This window comes from Ambystoma mexicanum, chromosome 13, assembly GCF_040938575.1.
Source record: "Ambystoma mexicanum isolate Mex_15411 chromosome 13, UKY_AmexF1_1, whole genome shotgun sequence".
Lineage (NCBI taxonomy): Eukaryota > Metazoa > Chordata > Amphibia > Caudata > Ambystomatidae > Ambystoma > Ambystoma mexicanum.
This window is the reverse complement of record NC_090938.1, coordinates 837,341,347-837,363,433: the sequence shown is the minus strand read 5'-3', so window position 1 is coordinate 837,363,433 and position 22,087 is coordinate 837,341,347. Positions and strand designations below refer to the sequence as shown.

General features: G+C 56.0%; 1 protein-coding gene across 1 annotated transcript in view; it reads left to right on the top strand.

Moving 5' to 3' along the window:
• GNL1 (G protein nucleolar 1 (putative)) overlaps positions 1 to 21,256 on the top strand; it is a 260,630-nt gene extending 239,374 nt beyond the window's left edge. Inside the window, exons 10-12 of the mRNA XM_069635347.1 lie at positions 15,066 to 15,240; positions 19,763 to 19,903; positions 20,734 to 21,256. Coding sequence (XP_069491448.1) covers positions 15,066 to 15,240; positions 19,763 to 19,903; positions 20,734 to 21,044 — 627 coding nt within the window. The 3' untranslated portion in view covers positions 21,045 to 21,256. The remainder of the gene's footprint in view (positions 1 to 15,065; positions 15,241 to 19,762; positions 19,904 to 20,733) is intronic.
• The last annotated feature ends 831 nt before the right edge of the window (positions 21,257 to 22,087 follow it).

Below are 22,087 nucleotides of genomic sequence, written 5' to 3'. Positions count from 1 at the left end.
AAGGGCCTCAGGAGGACCCCAGGGCCAAATATCCGAGACTATTCAATCCCCAGCAGGACACAGCCTCAGATTTCCATAATGTGCATGACCTCACTGGTGAGGACCAATACTTGGAGGAGGAGGATGAATTTGTGGACGATGAAGAGGGACAGAACCAGGAGGAAGGTCTGGAAGACAGCCCAGACATGGTAGGAGAAGGCTTCGGAGAAAATCCAGAAGAAGGACCTTCTCATCCCTGGCAATCCCCATCAGTATATTCGGACACTGATGTCCTGAACCTTAATCCTCCTGACAATTCACCTGTTAGAAACATGTCTCCCATTGACGATCAGCCCACGTTCAATGCCCTGTGGCGCAGAGCAGCAGCACATTTCGAACTGGACACTGGGGAGATCTCTCCTGAAATAGACTTTGTGGAAAGAGTAATTAAGGAGAAACCCCCGGTCAGCCAGACCATTCCCCTCCTCGCTTCAGTGAAGAGAAGAATCATCCCTTCGCTATCCACACCCGCACTAATCAGAGGAGTTAATCCAAGAATTGAAAAACTTTTCACTCCTTCACCCTCAGACCCGCTGTACATTAGGGGACATTCCATTCCGGATTCCCTTGTAGTAACTAATACAAGGAAGAGGGCAGGGGTGCCGCTGTCCACCAGCGAGGCACCACCTGACAAGGAGGGCAAGAGGTTATATGCCCTTGCAAAGAGAGCCACATCCTCGGCTGCCTTTTCGGCAAAAAGTGCGAACAACAATTCTTTGCTAGCTAGCTACGCGGACGCGCAGTGGGCCAAACTGCGCAAAGACGCCGAAGAAGCGCCGGAACCACTACGTACACCCCTGCTATCAACTATTGGCGAAGGAACCCAGGTCAACCAGAGTATTGTAAAGAACTCTCTGGATGCTGCAGAGACAGCGGGACGTTCCCTGGTTCAGGGAATACTCCTAAAACACCATGTATGGCTGCGCAACTCAGGGTTCAAACCGGAGACACAGGCGTCTTTAATAAATAAACCTGTTGAAGACTCAAACCTCTTCGGGAAAGCGGTGGATGAGGCTCTGGAGATGGCTAAAAAAGAGTTTGATACTATCAAAACTCTTGACCAGATCTCTAAGCTCACTACCAGACGCGGCTATGGCAACAAACGCTTTTTTCGTGGCCAACGCCAACAGCAGAATCAGCAGCAACAGTACCCTGCCACCAATTACCAGACCAATAGTGGGCAGTACAGCCAAAGAGGCTAGCGCCGTGGCAAAGGGAGAGGTCGGGGGTCCACCCCCAGAGGCTCCCAAGGCCCCAACAACACCAAGTGACCCGAAGATTCGCGTCCCCTCCCATGCAACACCGGTCGGGGGCCGGATAACATCCTTTCTTCCAGCATGGGAGGGAATAACGTCAGACCGCTGGGTACTTTCCACCGTAGCCCACGGATACTGCATCGAATTCAACAGTTCCCCAACATACAAACCCCCGAGGGGACGACGCATGACACCGGAACACCTTGCCATCCTTCTCCAAGAAGTACAACTACTGCTGGAAAAAGGAGCCATAGAGGTCGTGCCTCTATCTCAGGTAACGGAAGGTATTTATTCAGTGTACTTCCTTGTACCCAAAAAGGATCTAACCATGCGCCCTGTATTAGATCTGCGCCCAACGAACAAGTTTATCAAACCCCAGAAGTTTCGTATGGTGACCTTACAGGAAGTGATCCCACTGCTATCACAGGGAGATTACATGACAACATTGGACATGAAAGATGCATACTTTCATATTTTAATGTTGCCAGCGCACAGAAGATACCTCAGGTTCATGATAGAGGGCAAACACTACCAGTTCAGAGTGCTACCCTTCGGCATAGCATCGGCACCAAGGGTATTCACGAAGGTACTGGCAGTGGCAGCGGCCCACCTGCGCAGGTTGTCCATTCCAGTTTACCCTTACCTCGACGACTGGCTCATAACAGGGGATTCTTACGAAACATGCTTCTCCAATACCCAAAAGACTGTAGACCTTTTGTTCCAGTTGGGCTTCTCCATCAACGAAAAGAAGTCCAGCCTAGACCCCAGCCAAATCAAACAATTCCTAGGGGCTCTAATTCAAACAAAGGACGGCCTCGTCTTCCCCTCCAACGAGAGGGTCCAAAACATGCTGTTTCAGATCCCTCAATATGTAACCGGTCAAGAGGTGACGGTACGCAAAGCAATGCGCTTGCTAGGCATGATGGCGTTGTGTATTTATTTGGTACCTCACGCGCGCCTGCGCCCTATGCAAGAGTGGCTCAACAGCCAGTGGTGTCAGGCCAGCGGACTATGGGACGATCTAGTGGTGGTCTCGCAGGCCTTGGTTCTCTCGCTACGGTGGTGGACAAAGGAAAACCTGGAAAGAGGGAAACCCTTTGCCACACCCGCGGCGGAAGCCACTCTAACCACAGACGCATCCCTCACAGGATGGGGGGCTCACCTATCCCATCAGACCGCTCACGGAGTGTGGACTCCGAACGTAGCATCCAAACACATAAATCTACTGGAGCTACTAGCTTTGTTCAAGGCGCTAAAAGCCTTCCAGGAACACCTACAAGGCAAGACTGTGTTGGTCCTTACAGACAGCACCACAGCCATGTACTACATCAACAAGCAGGGGGGCACCCACTCTCCAGGACTGTCCAAACTGGCCCAAAATGTACCAGGGGAACTCAATCTGCTGGCAGACAAACTCAGCAGAGATTTCCCCCTGCCCGAAGAGTACGAATGGCGACTGCATGAAGACATCGTCTTCAACGTCTTCACACAATGGGGATTCCCAGAAATAGACCTGTTCGCAACCCTGGAGAACTCACAATGCCAAAGTTACGCCTCCAGGTACCCCCAGAACCAATCCAAGGGGAACGGTCTGTCGATGCAATAGTCAGGGAAATTTGTTTACGCTTTTCCCCCCCGACTCCCCTTCTCAACAAGGTGGTGCACAAGATGCACCAGGAACAAGTGACCATGATACTGGTGGCCCCAATGTGGGCCCGACAGCCATGGTTCGCTCACTTGATGGAGATGTCTCTATCTCCCCCAGTGAAACTCCCCTGCCCGTACAACATGCTGTCACAAGACAAGGGCAGGACTCTGCATCCATGCCCCCAGAACATGAACTTAGCAGCTTGGCTCCTGAGATCATAGAATTCGGACATCTACAGCTCCCGCAGAGATGCATGGACATCCTCCGGGAAGCCAGAAAACCTAACACTCGCCACTGCTATTCTAGCAAGTGGAAGAGATTTGTCATCTGGTGCAGAGGAAAAAGCATCAACCCGATTGACTGCTCTCCCACACATATTGTTCTATACCTGACCCACTTATTGGATTTAGGTCTAGTGTTCAATTCCATTAAAGTCCACCTAGCGGCACTTTCTGCATACACCACTTCCCAACTCAAAGTGTTGTGGTGGAAGATCCCTGTTATAAAGGCCTTCATGGAGGGAGTAAAGAGAATACACCCCCCGATAGCTGACCCAGCTCCCGGATGGGACCTTAACGTGGTACTTACCAGACTCATGGGCTCACCATTCGAACCCATGCACAAAGCATCTCTTAAACACCTCACTCTTAAGACTGCTTTTCTAATAGCTATCACCTCCATCAGGAGAGTAAGTGAACTACAGGCTCTTTCTGTTCTAGACCCCTTCGTTACAGTTCACAGAGATAAGGTGGTTCTACGCACGCACCCAAGGTTTGCTCCGAAATTCCACGTAAACCAGTCTATAGAACTGCCAACGTTCTTTCAAAATCCTTCCAACTTAGGAGAAAAAACTCTGCACACACTAGATGCGCGCAGAGCGGTCATGTTCTACATGGAAAGAACCAGACCACTGAGGAAGACTAATCAGTTCTTCGTCTCGGTGGCAGCAGGAAGAGAAGGGGGTGCAATTTCAAAGTCCACTATTTCAAGATGGATTGTTCAATGCATCACTCTCTGCTATACTCTTGCTAAGAGAGAACTGCCCTTTAAGCCAAGAGCACACTCTACTCGAGGCACGGGGGCGTCCATAGCATTCATTGCAAATGTTCCCCTTGAGTCCATCTGCAAAGCGGCTACCTGGAGTTCTGTGCACACCTTTACAAAACACTACTGTCTAGATGCACACTCGAGATCTGACTCCCAGGTGGGACAGGCAGTATTAAGAAATCTTTTCTCTACTGTTCCTTCTCATAACCCACCGCCAACTCCGGGTACTGCTCGCTAGTCTCTGCACAGCATGTGATTCTAAGCAGATTAACAAACATCAGAAGACAATGCATTACTTACCGTAAAAGCATTTCTGATGGTTGTATCTGCTTAGATTCACATGCGCCCACCCTTCGTCCCCGCTCGGATGGAAGGAACATAGACTTCCTTTTATATCTCTCTTTTCTCCAGCATGGGGTCTGGCATGGATTCACATGCTCATGAATATTCCCCGTCGTCAGGCTGGGAATCCTCAGTAAAGAAAAAACCAGTATCAGTTTCGTTTCTGATCTGTCTTTCGTAGTAATAACCAATCACTGGTCTCTGCGTCATACTGACCACAGCCAATGACTGCCCTCTACCTAAGCACCTCCTCCGGCAGCCATCTTCAGATTTTTACCGCACGCTCATGTGTTGGGATCCTCGTGCTATTGCTCTCGAGCGTTAGTGCTATTTTTCGCGCTTTTTCACAAAAAACTTCGATTCTTTCGGTCAAAAGAGCCTCAAGCTCCACCGATCCTACATCCGAACTGCGGGGGACCCGTGTCGGATTCATCTGTGCCCCTCAAGGGTGAAGATTTCGTCGAGCTACACTTCGGAGGACTCCAGAAGCTTCTCAGGCCCGATCTCGGAGATGGCCCAGGAGAAGGGAAGCTCGACGCCCGGAAAGCTGTTCAGGGTCTGCCCTGGATGCCAGCTGCAGAACGTCTTCAAGGAGGACGAACACTCTTTCTGCCTTTACTGCCTTCATGAGGACAAGACGCACGTGGAAAAGGACTGTGCGTTTTGCGGCAACATGTCGGAACGGACCATGAAGGACCGCCATCAACGTCTCGCCAACTGGCTGGAGGGTAAGAGCCCGTCTGGCGAGAAGAAGAAGAAATCCGAGCGGTCTTCTAAGACCTTTGAGGGCGCCCCGGCGACGGGGGCCCAACATAAGGCCAAGCACCGCGAGTCCGCTGGCACCGGGAGCGCCGAACGGTCGGGCTCTACGGGCGCCAGGCAGGGCGCACCCTCCCCGGCACCATCAACCACGAGCCAACGCTCTGGGTCGGGTAAGAGGAAGGCCGAGCACCCGGCGAAACTCCTGGAGAGGCCCCGGTCGAGCTCTAAGGCAGAGGAGGAGCGTGGCAGTGCCCCCTCCCTCAAGGATAAGGCGGTGAGCGCACCTAAGGTGGCGAAGGCCTTGATCCATCCGACCAAGCCCTCTATCGAAACGGTCGCGGCGGCCCTGGCTCAGCCTGTGGTGGCTGCACCAGTGGTGGCGACCTCAGGGCCCAGAATCTCCCTGCCTCCTCGGAGGGAGTCTTCCTTTGTGCCCATCGATAGGACCCCCGTGAAACCCTCCGTGGGGAAGAAGGGGGGGCAGGGCGTCGTCGTAGATTCGGCCTCAACCTCAGAAGAGGAACTGATCGAGGTCTTAAGCCACGGCCTAGGCGTGGAAGAAGGCCAGCCCGTCGGAATGGACCCCGACGCAGGTGACGACGACGACATCGTCGAGGATACCGACGGGGCCCCTGCTCGCCCGTCGGATTCCCCTCTGCCAGCGCCGCAAGACAACTCGGCGGCCATTTTGTTGGCTATACAGTCCTTATGCTCCGAGATAAGGACGAGGCTACCGTTACCGACGGAGGAACCTCTCCCGTCGGGGGATCCAGAACCGGGACCTTCTGGTGTTCCCCCTACCAAGAAAAGAAGGATCCATCCACCACCTCCTTTTCAACCGTCGCGCCCGTCCAGCCCTCCTCCCCGTCCACCCGAGGGGATGATACGGGGACTGACACGGCAGCGACGGGTACGGACGACGAGGCATACGACGAGGATTTTCCGTCGTCGCCTCCCACCAGGGCTTCTCCGCCCGACGAGATTGGATCGTTCCACTCAATGATCGCCAGGGCATCCGAGCTTTTCCAACTCTGCCCTGAGGAGAAGAAAAAGGAAGGCTTCCTTTACCAGCGGCGCGAGGCCAAGAGGAAGACGGTCCTCGCAGTGCCTCTGTTGGACGACATTTGGGATGAGGGCCTTTCCCTCCTCAAGAACCCTTCCACGACGCCAGCGAGAAGAGACCGGTACGAGAAAAAGTACCGGGTCCCGGACACGGCCCCCCTATGCCTCCGGGCGCAGCCTACCCCGGACTCCGTCGTCTCCGCGGCAGCCAGGAAGAAAGCGGGGGGGGGTGCGGCCTCCACGTCGACTTCCCCGCCGGACGGCGAGGGAAAGAAATTGGATGCTATGGGACGTAGAGTCATCTCGTCGGCAGCGACGACGATTAAAGCGGCCAACGCCTTGGCTATCGTGGCCCGCTACGACAGGGAGCTCTGGTACAAGATAGCTCCCCTGCTGGATTTTCTGCCGGACGACAAGAGGGCGGAGGCCCTTGAGATCCTGCAGGAAGGTGAGGTGGCTTCGGACCACGCCATCACCGTGGCGACGGACATCGCCGACACTGGGTTCCGCCAGCTGGGCAACGGCGTTTGACTTCGACGTCGTGGATGGCTCAAAGCTACGGACTTTCGGCAGGACGTCCAGACCAGAGTCCTGGACATGTCCTTCGACGGAAACAACCTGTTTGTGAAGACAGTGGACGATTCCCTTCAGGCCATCAAGGCGGATACTGAGACGGCCCGGGCCCTTGGAGTACTGCAGCAACGACGGACGCCCTTTCGGAGCGGCGGAGGCAAGGGCGCCTCCAAAGGTTCCGGCGGCGGTTTCGCTTCCTACCGTCAAGCGGCCCGCTCGTCGTCGCAAGAGGCCTACAGAGGACGAGGCAAGTCTAGCGGACCCCGCCGTCGTCGCCAAGGAGGTCAAGGCGGCAAGGCCGCGTCCAAGCAGGATTGAACCGGCCGTGGGGTCGGGCCCCCACCGAAGCACCCCGGTGGGAGGCCGGCTGGCGGGCTTCGTCAGCGTGTGGGAGTCCATCTCCACCGACCGTTGGGTGCTGGACGCCCTGGCCCGGGGCCACGCGCTCGAATTTCAAAAAAGGTGCCCGCGCATCCCCCCCGTGGCCAGGAAAGAACTTCACGTCCCTCAACTTCTCCTGGAGGTAAAGGCGATGCTCAGAAAGGGCGCCATCGAACTCGTCCCAAAGAGGCTTCGGGGCTCCGGAGTCTACTCGCGATACTTCCTCGTGAAGAAGAAGACGGGAGGATGGCGCCCCATCCTGGACCTGCGACGTCTGAACAAGTTCATCAAGGCGCAGAAGTTCCGGATGGTCACCCTCCAGCACGTCCTGGGTCAGCTGGAGGAAGGAGACTTCCTATCGTCGTTGGATTTGGAGGATGCCTACTTCCACATTCCCATCCTAAAGGGGCACCGAAAATTCCTCAGATTCGTGGTCCAAGGGCGTCATTACCAGTTCAAAGCCCTTCCCTTCGGACTACGGTCGGCACCCAGGGTTTTCACCAAGTGCCTCGCACTGGTGGCGGCGCAGCTGCGCCGCGAGGGGATTCACGTCTACCCCTACCTGGACGACTGGCTCATCCGCGCCAAGACGAGGGAGCTCGCCGTGGTCCACACGGCAAGGACCGTCCAACTCCTCACGGACCTGGGATTCTCCGTGAACTACGCCAAATCCCACCTGGTGCCCGCGCAAGTCGCACTGTTTCTGGGAGCGAGGCTCGACACAGTGTCCCTTCTGGCCTCCCCGTCGGAGGAGAGGACCAGGACCATCTTGGGCAAGGTGCAACAGATGTTGGTGGCCGACGCGGCCAAAGTGAGGTCCATCAAGTCCCTCCTCGGGATGATGTCTTCCTGCATCTACCTCATTCCCATGTGCAGGCTCCGGATGCGCCCGTTGCAAGAATTCCTGGATGCGCGCTGGATCCAGACGACGGGCAGCTTCGAGGAAAGGATCAAGCTCGACGAGAGTTTCCGACGAGCGATACGGTGGTGGGGCACCCGCGCGCATCTGACGGCGGGCATGGACTTCCAGACCCCAGCCCACCAGGTGACTGTGACCACGGATGCCTCCCTAGAAGGGTGGGGAGCGCACACCGAAAATCTGCACGCAAGGGGACTCTGGCTCCCGACGGAGAAGTCCCTGCATATCAACGTCCTGGAGCTCCGTGCAGTGTTTTGGGCCCTCAGGTCCTTCCTTCCGTCCCTCAAGGGCAAGGTGGTGAGGATCTTCACCGACAACACCACCACCATGTTTTACATCAGGAAACGGGGCGGAACCAGGTCCCCAGCGCTGTCCAAGGAGGCGCAGGACCTGTGGCATTGGGCCGTCGCCCAAGGGATTCTTCTGGTGCCGTTTCATCTGGCAGGGATAAAAAACACCATCGCCGACTCACTCAGCAGGGAGCTGCGCTCGTGCCACGAGTGGGAACTACGGCAGGATCTGGTGGATCGCCTCTTCCGACGGTGGGGCACACCCCAGATCGACCTGTTCGCGACGGCGACGAACACCAAGTGCCGGAGGTTCGCCAGCAGGTTTCCCCAGACGAGGAGCATGGGCGATGCTTTCTCGTTCCCCTGGGAGGGCCTGTTCCTCTACGCGTTCCCTCCCTTGCCTCTGCTAATCCGGCTCGTCAACCAGCTCAAGAGGTCACGGTGCAGGATGATCCTCGTCGCACCTGTGTGGCCGAGGCAGATATGGTTCCCGGACCTTCTGGACTTGTCAGCGTCCCCGCCAATCAAGCTGCCGGCGGACGCGGATCTACTCTCCAGGGAAGGAGGCGCCATCCTCCACCACGACCCGAAGTCGCTGAACTTGCAGGCCTGGCTCCTGCAGCGCTAGAGTTTGGAGGATACGACATACCGGCCGATTGCAGAGAGGTTCTTGCAAAGGCCAGGGCGTCCTCGACTCTTAAATGCTACGGACACAAATGGAAGAGGTTCTCTGTCTGGTGCCACGCACAGAAGATTAACCCTCTACGGATTACGGCTCCCCAAGTACTGCCGTACCTGCTGACGCTGGCCAAAGCTGGTCTGGCACACGCGTCCGTCAAGATTCATCTTGCTGCGATCTCCCGATACACCAGAACCACGGGGCGGACGTCCTTGTGGTCTCATCGTCTGGTGAAAGAGTTCATGAAGGGACTGTTCAGATCGTTCCCGCCGGTGAAGGCTCCGGCCCCGGCGTGGGAGCTCAACGTGGTGCTGACCAAGCTCATGGGACCTCCGTTCGAGCCTCTGTACTCGGCCCCGTTGAAGTTTCTATCGTGGAAAACAGCTTTTCTCGTGGCCATCACCTCCGCACGACGAGTGGGAGAGATCCAGGCCCTTTCCTGCAAGGCCCCGTACTTGACTTTCCACGACACGAGGGTAGTGCTCAGGACGCACCCCTCCTTCATGCCCAAGGTACCGTCGGACTTCCATCTCAACGAACCCTTGGTGTTACCTGTGTTCTTCCCGTCGCCTTCGTCGCCGGCTGAGAGGACTTTGGACTCGCTGGATGTAGCTAGAGCGCTGAAGTTCTACGTGGACCGCACGAAAGGTTTTCGGAAGACGTCACAACTCTTTGTGAACTTTGGACCTGTCAATCAGGGGAAGGCTCTCTCGAAGGCTTCCATCTCCAGATGGCTCTCCGGCTGTATCATGTACTGTCACCGGTTGGCAAACCGACCGCTGCCTGGCCGTCCGAGAGCCCATTCCACCAGAGCGATCGCAGCTACCACGGCGTTCCTATCTGGTGTGCCCCTGCTGGACATATGCAGGGCTGCTACGTGGAGGTCGACGCACACCTTCACGAAATTCTACTGCGTCGACCGGGATTCCAGGGAGGAGTCCAGGGTCGGCCAAGCAGTGCTGCGCAACCTGTTCGCCTGAGGTGAGCCTGGTGAGGAGGTAAGATGCTTAATGTTGAGTTAATGTGATGCTTAATGTTGAGCCTTTGCCACCTCCCGTGGTTGTGCATGTGTGTACTGCTATGTATTCTTTATTCATGAGCATGTGAATCCATGCCAGACCCCATGCTGGAGAAGGAACAAGTTACTTACCTGTAACTGTTGTTCTCCAGCATGGGTCTGGCATGGATTCACATGCGAACCCTCCCGCCTACCCCTCTGCGGCTCTTCACTTGGTCATACTGCCACTTCACGTGCTTCCAAATCTGAAGATGGCTGCCGGAGGAGGTGCTTAGGTAGAGGGCAGTCATTGGCTGTGGTCAGTATGACGCAGAGACCAGTGATTGGTTATTACTACGAAAGACAGATCAGAAACGAAACTGATACTGGTTTTTTCTTTACCGAGGATTCCCAGCCTGACGACGGGGAATATTCATGAGCATGTGAATCCATGCCAGACCCATGCTGGAGAACAACAGTTACAGGTAAGTAACTTGTTCCTTCTGTACTCACTCACTTCTAGAAGGCTCCCTCAGGGCAGAAAAATACAAACAGAGGGACCTCGACGCGTGAGGGATTGTGGGTACAACGCACGTCACTATAGGGATAGTATTTCAGACACGCCTTGTCGACGTCCCTTTTCGACTACGAAAAACAAAATGCAATACTCCGCAGTGACCACTGGATGTCGGACCTATGCACAGCATGTGAATCTAAGCAGATACAACCATCAGAAATGCTTTTACGGTAAGTAATGCATTGTCATTTTTGTACTTGCCTGTGTAACTGGAATTCTTGGTGGTGTTCTGTGTGGACTCAGTGTAGCATTAGACCGCTCGCCCATCCCTCCCGAGTCTACGCCTTGCCGCTCTGCTGCCTACCTTGATTGGGGTTGGCTAGACGTCCGTGTCTCCCTGGTCACCATAGTAGGGGGGCCTCCCAAAGCTCACCCACAGGGTTGCTTTTGGAAATGCATCCCGGCATGTACAAAGAACCGGGAAGAAGTATTGGATGTCCAGCATAGCTTTCAGTCCTGTCTAACTCACCAGGCAGAGCCAAACTATACCCCCAGCCGTTGCCTAAACCTGCAAACTGCAACGCTTTGTGATTCCACAGCAGGAACGTGAGCTCATGGAGCCAAGTCCGATGCACGAAGCTACAACATGTGAACCTCGAGATTGAGAGATACTGAGAATTGCTAAATCCGTGGGAAGAGACTTGGTGTGCAGAATATGAAACGCCAGACACTTTCTTTGCGCTTTCGAGGGTTATGAACTTGGAGACTTTGTGGGAACCCTGGGGAGGGGGTGGAGGGCGCCAAAAGACTTATGAAACTGCATTTGGAGACTGTTGTGTTCACTTACATTGTACCCAATGATTGGCCCGCTTTTCTCTTGTGGTCCATAGGAGAAGTCCTGCTGCGTCCTGAGACAATTGGGGAAACCTCACATCACTATCCAAAGTGAGGCAAGAGCCACAAACACTTACATGAGCTTTTCTCTGTTCACTGTCACAGTACAGCCTTCCATACCAAGGTCTGTGGTGGGCCAGTGGTGGCAGCCCGAAGCATGCCTCAGACAGAGGTGCTTAAGGCCCTTGGCACCCCAGGCTGAAATCCTCTGTAGTAATTAATATTCATTTTTGAATTATTTTATTTTTATTGGGAAATGGCTTTGTGCGTTTCGCAACTGCCAACTGAAACCAATAATGGTGTAAGGAAGGCATGGTATCAAAGTAAGACACAAGTGATCACAGTTCAATGGTGTGTATTAAACTTTAAAAGTGGGTGAGATAAACGCCTAATCTAAATCTAAGATGGGAGCAAGCTACGACCATCTAATAATACTGTCCAAGTGGAGGCTAGTCAAATAAAAAGGGCCTATACTAAAGGAAACTATTGCTAATCCTTACCGCTATGCTACAAAATAGTGTGGGATAATGTTAACAAGAAATTAAAATGATAAAGAAAGAAGTGTTCACAAAATAAGTCAGGATGTTAAGGCTAGGGCCTCCCTTCCCCACGTTTTTAGCACGGGACAAGGCGGGACTCTTGAGCACAGCACACTCCTGGGCTTCTCTGACACAAGGTTAACAGTTCCTTTTCCTCGATATCAGGGCCTTCTGTGCCAAGTCTTTTTCATGCAAAGTCATTTGCTTCAGATGGCCCGATATGCTATTAACAACACAACAGAAATTCCATCTGGTAATCTTCACGTGGGCGATTACTCTTCACCGTTGGATCCCCCTCTTCCGGGCTCCAGTCCTTCTCTCAAAGGTTGTTGTCCCTCAGTCAGGATCAGACCAACCACATTCTAGACCCCTAAGGTTCTTCTCTTACCCAATTCCGGGTCTCGGGGCCCCCATAAGGCTTCACAGTTTTATCACCACAATGTTTTCGGATGAGTTACTGTTTACCCTAATTGGCAGTCATACCTCAGACGTGTTCACACTTTCCCCATTTACACAGTTCACTTTGTTTCACTTTCTCTTGGTGTCCCTCAGTCGGGTTCACATTTGCCTCCACAATGTGCCAAAGACTTTCGACTGTACAAGGGGTTTGGCTTGACCCTCGTGTGACCACTTTGACACCTCACGCTGGCCTCCCCTAAGGCCTCTTGGTACTAGTAGTTTCTACAACAACTGAAGACTTTCCGCTGTGCACGGGATTCTACATAACCCGCTGCAGGACAACTTTGATTTCTAAGTTCAACACGTTCTCCTGGTTCAGGAACGGGGCATCAGTCAAGAGTCCTTCGATTGAGCACCCACATGGCGCCGAACCACTGTAACTGATACCTATTTTGATTACAAAAGATCTTTCTGCTTTAGTCTTCTTTCTTTATACCATGTTGCTCTTCACAAACCTGATCCCAACACAGTCCGATCTATTATCAGCTCTTTCCGACTCGCCGGCTTTGCCAAACTCTGTCGGTGTCTCCTGCCTCTGGAGTCAAGAACGGTACCACGATGGCAACCGCTTCTCTCCGCCCTGGCTATCGGTGCAGGAGGGTCCCGTGTGCCGCTGACATCCTTTGCACCATTCGCCAGCTGCAATTCCCGGTTTTACGTTTCCCTTCCCGGAGGCTGGGTTGAAAAGGGCAAGGGCAATTCCCTCTTCGCCGTCCTTTCAGGTCTCGCCGCCTTTCTCCTCCGTTTGAAATGCCGTCCTGGAATAGCTGCTTCCTCATGCGTTTGGACTTGCTCAGTGTGTGCTTGTGTGCTCCGCCTTTTAATCCTATGGGGAGGACAAAGGGAAGTCATGTGTACGTGATCAAGGTTGATTGCCTGATCTCGCCTGGCCTCAAAACTGGGACAACCTGACAGGCTTTCATAGGGAATAATATCCCTCGTATTCCCATGGGGATTCTTTCTACCTCCTAGTTCATCGACCCTCGTCCTAGGGGGAGTTGGTAAACTTGGAAGAGTGAGAATTGTAGGGTTTGTGAAATGAATCAGAAAAATCCGTAAAATAATAGTTTGGAGGTCTGGCGAGGGAATGACCAGCATTATCGTCATGAAATGAATAGGGGAAATTGTGCGAACTGTACTGTTTTGTCAAAGCAGACTGGGAGTTAGGGAAATAATAATCAGAGGGACGGGGAGAAGAATGACTGGGAGTACTCGGGTAGGTAACTGGAAAATGGGGATTCTGGGAGATTTAGTTTCCCCCTGCAATAGGATTTGGGTTCCTAGTAGGTTTACCAGATGCAGAGGGGTTGTTGGTTTCTGGTAAGGGAGGTTGATTTGGAACAGCCTATAAAAGCCTCAGGGATTTTGTCGTCCTCACCCTCTTCCCCGGTGTAACACCACGTCTCACCTGGGGCATTCCCTGGGCGTAACCCCAGGCTCCCCTAACCAGGTGATCCTCTCTCGCTTGTCCACCCCCAGGGTTGGATCTGAGAGTGCCAGTCCTTCCCTGGCCACCTGCATAAGGGATTCTCTGGGTCTAATCTGGAGAACACCCTCAGGTTTCTCACAGTGGCCACACGGGGCATTGTCACTTTTCTCTTCGCATGGGGGTCGTGGAGTGGGTAGAATGAGACGCAGCATTGGCAGGTAGGTGTAGGGTACAGGGATGGAGTGGGCAGGTAGTGGTGTATTGCTTGGTGGTCGGTGGAACTGCGGGCCAATTCGTGGGAGGAGGTAAGGAACGCAGGCTTACATCGGCAGTGCAAGCATGCGCCCCTAGCCACCAGATAGGCTGGTGCCACTCCTTAAACTGCATCAGAAAAGTGGCTTGGCAGTTGGTTAATCCTACCCTGCATCGTGGCAGGCCTGTGAGCGATGGGGCTTTGTACTGCCATATAGGAAGGAAGATTAAAAGGGGGAAGTCAACTTCTGCAGAGTTTAGGATAGTCTGAGGGTCCCACCCTGGACCTCCTCTGTGCTTGGTATATCGGTGGGGGTGAGGACAGTCCGCCCCCATGGCCACTCCATCCACCTCCACCAAGCACAGGAAGGGGACTTCATCACAGAGCATTACTCCTGCAGTGGGCCCTCACTGTCATTTCTCTAGCCTCCAGGGGCCATGGCCCCATGGATGCTTTTGTATGTCAGTCACTTGGGCTTCTACACATACCTTTTGCAAAGATTACACTTTGAGCATTGGTTTAAGAGTGCGTTCAACAGTGCGTTCAAACCATGACTGCACATTTTAGTTATGCCTGTAGCATACTAAATGGTTCCCTAATTTGCTGATGCGTTTAAGGACATGCATTGAGTCTGCGAGGAGGAGGGTTTTAGCAGGAAGTCTGTCAAGACACATGTGCCAACCATGCTCTCTCCCCTTATATTGTGGTAGGAACGGAGAAGGATAGACACTGGCGCATCAGTGCAAGGGCAGTCTGTTGGTGGCTTTGGGTGTAGGCTCCAGATTGTCATCTTTTGGGGTGAGTGGAGGGAAGCACACCTTCCCAGTTTCTCTAACCTGCCTTTAGTGAACATCCAAAGAATGACTCAAGATACAAAGCCCAGAAGCAGACGTGCTCCTTCCCCTCTATAGAAGGATTGGGCATAAAATGCTGCTGTCCCATGAAGTCCTCACTGCCTCTTCTTGGTCTCTTTTTGCAGATTCTGGCCGGAATCTACCCAATTGCGCAGATCCAGGAGCCTTACACCTCAGTAGGCTACCTGTCCGTCAGGATCCCGGTGCCAGCGCTCCTCAAGCTGAAGCATCCATATATGAATGGCGGCGCCTCCGAGGACCAGAAGCCGGTGCAGTGGTGTGCCTGGGACATCTGTGAAGGTAACCACCCTGAGACTGTCGTGGGTTGTAGTGGGGGGGGTTGATTGGGTGTGTGCCCTGCCACCGCACACATAGTGTTCGCTGGAAGCCCTACTTTTAACCCTCTGACTTTCTTCACCCTCTTTTTCTGCCTTTGCTCAATCTGAGCCCCGTACTCTTCCTCTTACTGTCGCTTCTTCTCTGCTATCCTTCTCCTTTCCTGCTCTTCCTCTGCATTGGGGTCAGCCCTGTTTCAAGCCTTCCACTCTTATGGCCCTGTCCCCTTCAGCTTCACCACTGCTTCTCATTCTTCAGCCCCCTTGTCTCACTGTCATCCTGTGCCGCTCTGTTCTCTTGCTTCGCCATTCTGATTCCCAGTAAACTTTGCCTCATCCTGCTCCATTGCATTCAGCCTGCCACACTTTTCACAAGGCTGCAGGTTACCTGGCCGCTGCAGCACCTCTGGAATCGCATCTAAGGGCATGCCCTCACTGGCCAATGTATGTCGCAGTTGCAGAAACTCTTCGGAATCCCTTGGACCTGTTTAGGAAATTGCAGTACCTATCCCCATTTATATCCCCCACCCCCTGCTTTTCATTGTTGGGCACCATGTGTTTGTTAGAAGCAGAATACAACAATACTACTTCCTGCAAACCTCTGAAAGTGCCTTGGGTGTTGTGACTCCCACAGGCATGCCGCAGTGACTAATGGGGATTGCAGGCGGGAAGCAGTGACTCGTAGCGGATCAGAGGCAGGCCACAGTGACTCGTATGAGATTGGAGGAGGCTCTCAATGACTAGTGGGGCTTGGAGGCGGATGGCAGGGACTCGTGGGGCTCGGAGGCGGCTGGCAGGGACTCGTGGGGCTCGGAGGCGGCTGGCAGGGACTCGTGGGGCTCGGAGGCGGCTGGCAGGGACTCGTGGGGCTTGGAGGCGGCTGGCAGGGACTCGTGGGGCTTGGAGGCGGCTGGCAGGGACTCGTGGGGCTTGGAGGCGGCTGGCAGGGACTCGTGGGGCTTGGAGGCGGCTGGCAGGGACTCGTGGGGCTTGGAGGCGGCTGGCAGGGACTCGTGGGGCTCGGAGGCGGCTGGCAGGGACTCGTGGGGCTCGGAGGCGGCTGGCAGGGACTCGTGGGGCTCAGAGGCAGCTGGCAGGGACTCGTGGGGCTCGGAGGCGGCTGGCAGCAGTGACTCGTAGGGGATCGGAGGCAGGCCGCATTGACTCGTCGGGGATCGGAGGCAGGCCGCATTGACTCGTAGGGGATTGCAGGTGGCTGGCGTGGGGATCAGTGGCATGCTGTAGGCCACTTAACACCTCCTCTAGTGCCACCCTGTGCCTGGGCTCTGTATCCTCTTACAGGTAGGCCACAGTGACTTGTGGTGCTTGGAGGCGGTCTGCATTGACTTGTAACGGTCTGAGGTGGGCGGTGGTGAGTCGTGGGGCTCGGAGGTGGGCGGTGGTGACTCGTGGGGCTCGGAGGTGGGCGGTGGTGACTCGTGGGGCTCGGAGGTGGGCGGTGGTGACTCGTGGGGCTCGGAGGTGGGCGGTGGTGACTCGTGGGGCTCGGAGGTGGGCGGTGGTGACTCGTGGGGCTCGGAGGTGGGCGGTGGTGACTCGTGGGGCTCGGAGGTGGGCGGTGGTGACTCGTGGGGCTCGGAGGTGGGCGGTGGTGACTCGTGGGGCTCGGAGGTGGGCGGTGGTGACTCGTGGGGCTCGGAGGTGGGCGGTGGTGACTCGTGGGGCTCGGAGGTGGGCGGTGGTGACTCGTGGGGCTCGGAGGTGGGCGGTGGTGACTCGTGGGGCTCGGAGGTGGGCGGTGGTGACTCGTGGGGCTCGGAGGTGGGCGGTGGTGACTCGTGGGGCTCGGAGGTGGGCGGTGGTGACTCGTGGGGCTCGGAGGTGGGCGGTGGTGACTCGTGGGGCTCGGAGGTGGGCGGTGGTGACTCGTGGGGCTCGGAGGTGGGCGGTGGTGACTCGTGGGGCTCGGAGGTGGGCGGTGGTGACTCGTGGGGCTCGGAGGTGGGCGGTGGTGACTCGTGGGGCTCGGAGGTGGGCGGTGGTGACTCGTGGGGCTCGGAGGTGGGCGGTGGTGACTCGTGGGGCTCGGAGGTGGGCGGTGGTGACTCGTGGGGCTCGGAGGTGGGCGGTGGTGACTCGTGGGGCTCGGAGGTGGGCGGTGGTGACTCGTGGGGCTCGGAGGTGGGGGCGGTGGTGACTCGTGGGGCTCGGAGGCGGGGGCGGTGGTGACTCGTGGGGCTCGGAGGCGGGCGGTGGGGCTCGGAGGCGGGCGGTGGTGACTCGTGGGGCTCGGAGGCGGGCGGTGGTGACTCGTGGGGCTCGGAGGCGGGCGGTGGTGACTCGTGGGGCTCGGAGGCGGGCGGTGGTGACTCGTGGGGCTCGGAGGCGGGCGGTGGTGACTCGTGGGGCTCGGAGGTGGGCGGTGGTGACTCGTGGGGCTCGGAGGTGGGCGGTGGTGACTCGTGGGGCTCGGAGGTGGGCGGTGGTGACTCGTGGGGCTCGGAGGTGGGCGGTGGTGACTCGTGGGGCTCGGAGGTGGGCGGTGGTGACTCGTGGGGCTCGGAGGTGGGCGGTGGTGACTCGTGGGGCTCGGAGGTGGGCGGTGGTGACTCGTGGGGCTCGGAGGTGGGCGGTGGTGACTCGTGGGGCTCGGAGGTGGGCGGTGGTGACTCGTGGGGCTCGGAGGTGGGCGGTGGTGACTCGTGGGGCTCGGAGGTGGGGGCGGTGGTGACTCGTGGGGCTCGGAGGCGGGGGCGGTGGTGACTCGTGGGGCTCGGAGGCGGGCGGTGGGGCTCGGAGGCGGGCGGTGGTGACTCGTGGGGCTCGGAGGCGGGCGGTGGTGACTCGTGGGGCTCGGAGGCGGGCGGTGGTGACTCGTGGGGCTCGGAGGCGGGCGGTGGTGACTCGTGGGGCTCGGAGGCGGGCGGTGGTGACTCGTGGGGCTCGGAGGCGGGCGGTGGTGACTCGTGGGGCTCGGAGGCGGGCGGTGGTGACTCGTGGGGCTCGGAGGCGGCTGGCAGGGACTCGTGGGGCTCGGAGGCGGCTGGCAGGGACTCGTGGGGCTCGGAGGCGGCTGGCAGGGACTCGTGGGGCTCGGAGGCGGCTGGCAGGGACTCGTGGGGCTCGGAGGCATCTGGCAGTGACTAGTGGGGCTCAGAGGCGGCTGTTGGTGACTCGTAGCGGATCGGAGGCGGCTGTTGGTGACTCGTAGCGGATCGGAGGCGGCTGTTGGTGACTCGTAGCGGATCGGAGGCGGCTGTTGGTGACTCGTAGCGGATCGGAGGCGACTGGCGGTGACTCAAGGGGATCAGAGGCGACTGGCGGTGACTCAAGGGGATCAGAGGCGACTGGCGGTGACTCAAGGGGATCAGAGGCGACTGGCGGTGACTCAAGGGGATCAGAGGCGACTGGCGGTGACTCAAGGGGATCAGAGGCGACTGGCGGTGACTCGTGGGGATCAGAGGCATGCTGTAGGCCATTTAACACCTCCTCTAGTGCCACCCTGTGCCTGGGCTCTGTCTCCTCTCTCACAGGTAGGCCACAGTGACTTGTGATGCTTGGATGCGGTCTGCATTGACTCGTAACGGACTGAGGCGGGCAGTGGTGACTTGTGGGGCTCTGAGGCGGGCAGTGGTGACTTGTGGGGCTCTGAGGCGGGCAGTGGTGACTTGTGGGGCTCTGAGGCGGGCAGTGGTGGCTTGTGGGGCTCTGAGGCGGGCAGTAGTGACTCGTGGGGCTCGGAGGCAGCTGTCAGGGACTCGTGGGGCTCGGAGGCGGCGGGCGGGGACTCGTGGGGCTCGGAGGCGGCGGGCGGGGACTCGTGGGGCTCGGAGGCGGCGGGCGGCATGGACTCGTGGGGCTCGGAGGCGGCGGGCGGCATGGACTCGTGGGGCTCGGAGGCGGCGGGCGGCATGGACTCGTGGGGCTCGAAGGTGGGCGGCATGGTCTCGTGGGTCTCGGAGGTGGGCGGCGGGGACTCGTGGGGCTCGGTGGCAGGCGACCAGGATTTGGGCGGGCTGCAGTGACTTGTGGGGCTCGGTGGCGGGGGCTCGTGGGGCTCGGTGGCAGGCGACCGGGATTGTGGGCGGGCTGCAGTGACTTGTGGGGCTCGGTGGCGGGGGCTCGTGGGGCTCGGTGGCGGGGGCTCCTGGGGCTCAGAGGCGGGCGACAGGGCTTGTGGGCGGGCTGCAGTGACTCGTGGGGTTCGCAGGCGGGCCGCAGGGACTCGTGGGGCTCAGAGGCATGCTGTAGGCTACTCGGCACTTCTTGCATGCCCACCCTGTATTTTGGCACTAGGTCTCTTCTTTGCACACACTGCAGCAACTCCTGGCACTCCTAGGCAAACTATCAACTTCTCGTGGTTTGATGCAATGACGTATTTTGCACAGTTTGAAATTAATAATCAGGAACTGCACTCTCTCTTCTGCCTTAGCCCACAGTTTGTCCGTAACCAGTGCCCCATTTTCAGTTCCTTTTTTTCTGCGCTTTGGCATTGCTTTGCTTATGTATTCTGTGTTCTTTTGCAGCCTGGGCTGAGAAGAGAGGCTACAAGACAGCGAAGGCGGCAAGGAATGATGTATACCGAGCAGCTAACAGCATCCTGCGTTTGGCAGTGGACGGGCGGCTCTGTCTCTGCATGCGGCCTCCGGGGTATACCGCAGAGAAAGGTGAGGGTCAGTGCCTGCTCTCACGGGACACGTGGCCGACCAGTAATTCCTGTACCTTTGCTCTGCCATCAGATCTGGGATATAGTTTATGGGTGGGTCGAGAGGAATTGTGGGGGTCTCACCCTGCATTTATTTGTGGTAAAACAGCTCAGTGAAATGGGATTCGGGGAAATGACGTGAGCCCATCCCAGCCATGGCACTTGAACAGACCTGCATCACTCACCTTTTAGTGCTCTGAAAGAAATCTTCTCCCTGAACATTCACCAAAGCAAAAAACAACCCCAGTCCATGAACAAAATCACGCCAATAAATCCTGCACCATTGCAAATTAGAACAATTGCTACCAACCACAAACGAGGCAAGACTTTGGCATCCAGAACACTTTCCTTTACATTGACAGAAGAGGCAGCCAATTGGATCTGAATTGTTGATTGTCAATTAAAAATACATTCTTGCGCATCGCTACGATACTTGGGCGTACGTCTTTCAAAGCTCCATAATGAGACCCTTGCCTGTGTTGACCCTGTGACCGTCGGGTTACAAGCCACGCCCTGAGGCCAACTCCTAAATACACAGTGGTAGATAACCAGTTTACTTTAGTTAATCCTTCTTCTAATGCATTATCTGAAGCTTCGGTAGAGTGGGTGCAGGAAATTCCAACGAGGGGAGACCCTCATGCCTGCACCGGAAGAATGTTCTTAGTGCGTTTTGAAAGTGATGTGCCCTTGCCCTTGTGATTAACCCCTTCAGTTTGTTCAAAGGGAAGGGGGTGAGGGGTTTAGTAGTGCTCTTACTGTGTCCTTAAACATATATAATTTTTTTTCCATCAGAGAACTGGGAGAATCACCCTGAGACGGTAGACATGGCGGCCCTGCAGATGTCGCGGCGCCGAGACAGCTCAGGGGAGTCTGAGGAAGAGGAGGAGGAGGAAGAGATCTCCAGCTCTGGGGAGGAGGAGGATGAGGAGAAGGACCGTGATGCAGATGAGGAAGAGGAGGCAGAAGAGGATGGGCCCATCAGAGAGGTCTCGGAAGGTGGTCCTTCCAAAAAGGTCACAGAGGGCGGCCCTTCCAAGAAGCCCATGAAGGGGAAGCTTTCCCAAAGGAACTTGTTTGAGCTGCTGGGGGAGGATGAGTGCTAGTTCTTGCCCCCCTGCCCTGCAAGGGAGAGCGGGGGGCCTTTGTGGTGGACTTGAGGGACCATGGGGCAAGAGCTGGCGCTGCCCTTACAGCCTGAAGGTTTGATGCATTGCATGGGCATCGGGAAGGAACTGCGGAGCGCTGGCATCAACACACCCATTCCATGTCAATCTAAACTGTATGTGCTGTATAGGAATAAAGACTGCTTTATTTACCCTGTGTCCACTCTTCCGGTGGTTATCTACGGGGGTTTCTAGTGAACTGAACTCCACTGGACTGGGATGACAGGCCCTTTCAGCTCCTACCGCCCAAGAAATGGTTATGGTTCTGCAGCTGCCTCTTCTGCCCATCATGGAATGTGTCCACATAACCTACTTAGCTCAGGAGGCTTGTTTCCGAGCCATCCAAGTCGTTGATTCGCCACATTGAATCACTCTCCTCCTCCCAACCTGAACAAAATGTCTCCACCTCTGCTGTTAGACCGTCACCAGAGCCCTCTTTTAGTGTGCCTATCCGGTTTATAGTCATAATGTAGAAAAAAAAGTCGACTTACAAAAATGTCGAAAAAAAAAATGTAGAAAACAATAATGTCGAAAACCTATATTTCTGATGTTTGTTAATCTGCTTAGAATCACATGCTGTGCATAGGTCCGACATCCAGTGGTCACTGCAGAGTATTGCATTTTGTTTTTCGTAGTCGAAAAGGGGACGTCGACAAGGCGTGTCTGTAACACTATCCCTATAGTGACGTGTGTTGTACCCACAATCCCTCACGCGTCGAGGTCCCTCAGATTGTTTTTTTCCGCCCAGCTACTGGTCGCCTTTACGCGGAGCTCCTCGAGAGACATTGCAGATTTCATCTCCTCGACCTTTGGTCGTTTTTTTCTATATTAATATAGACATATCGATCCCCCCCTCGACGCTGTTGTGAAGCTGTCTCCGCCGAGCAAGATCTTCGACGGAGGGGGTGAGCGGAGGCGATCCTTCGGCGTTGCCGAACACGTGGCCTGGCCTCGCAGGCCAAATACAGTAGGGAGAGTGGGGG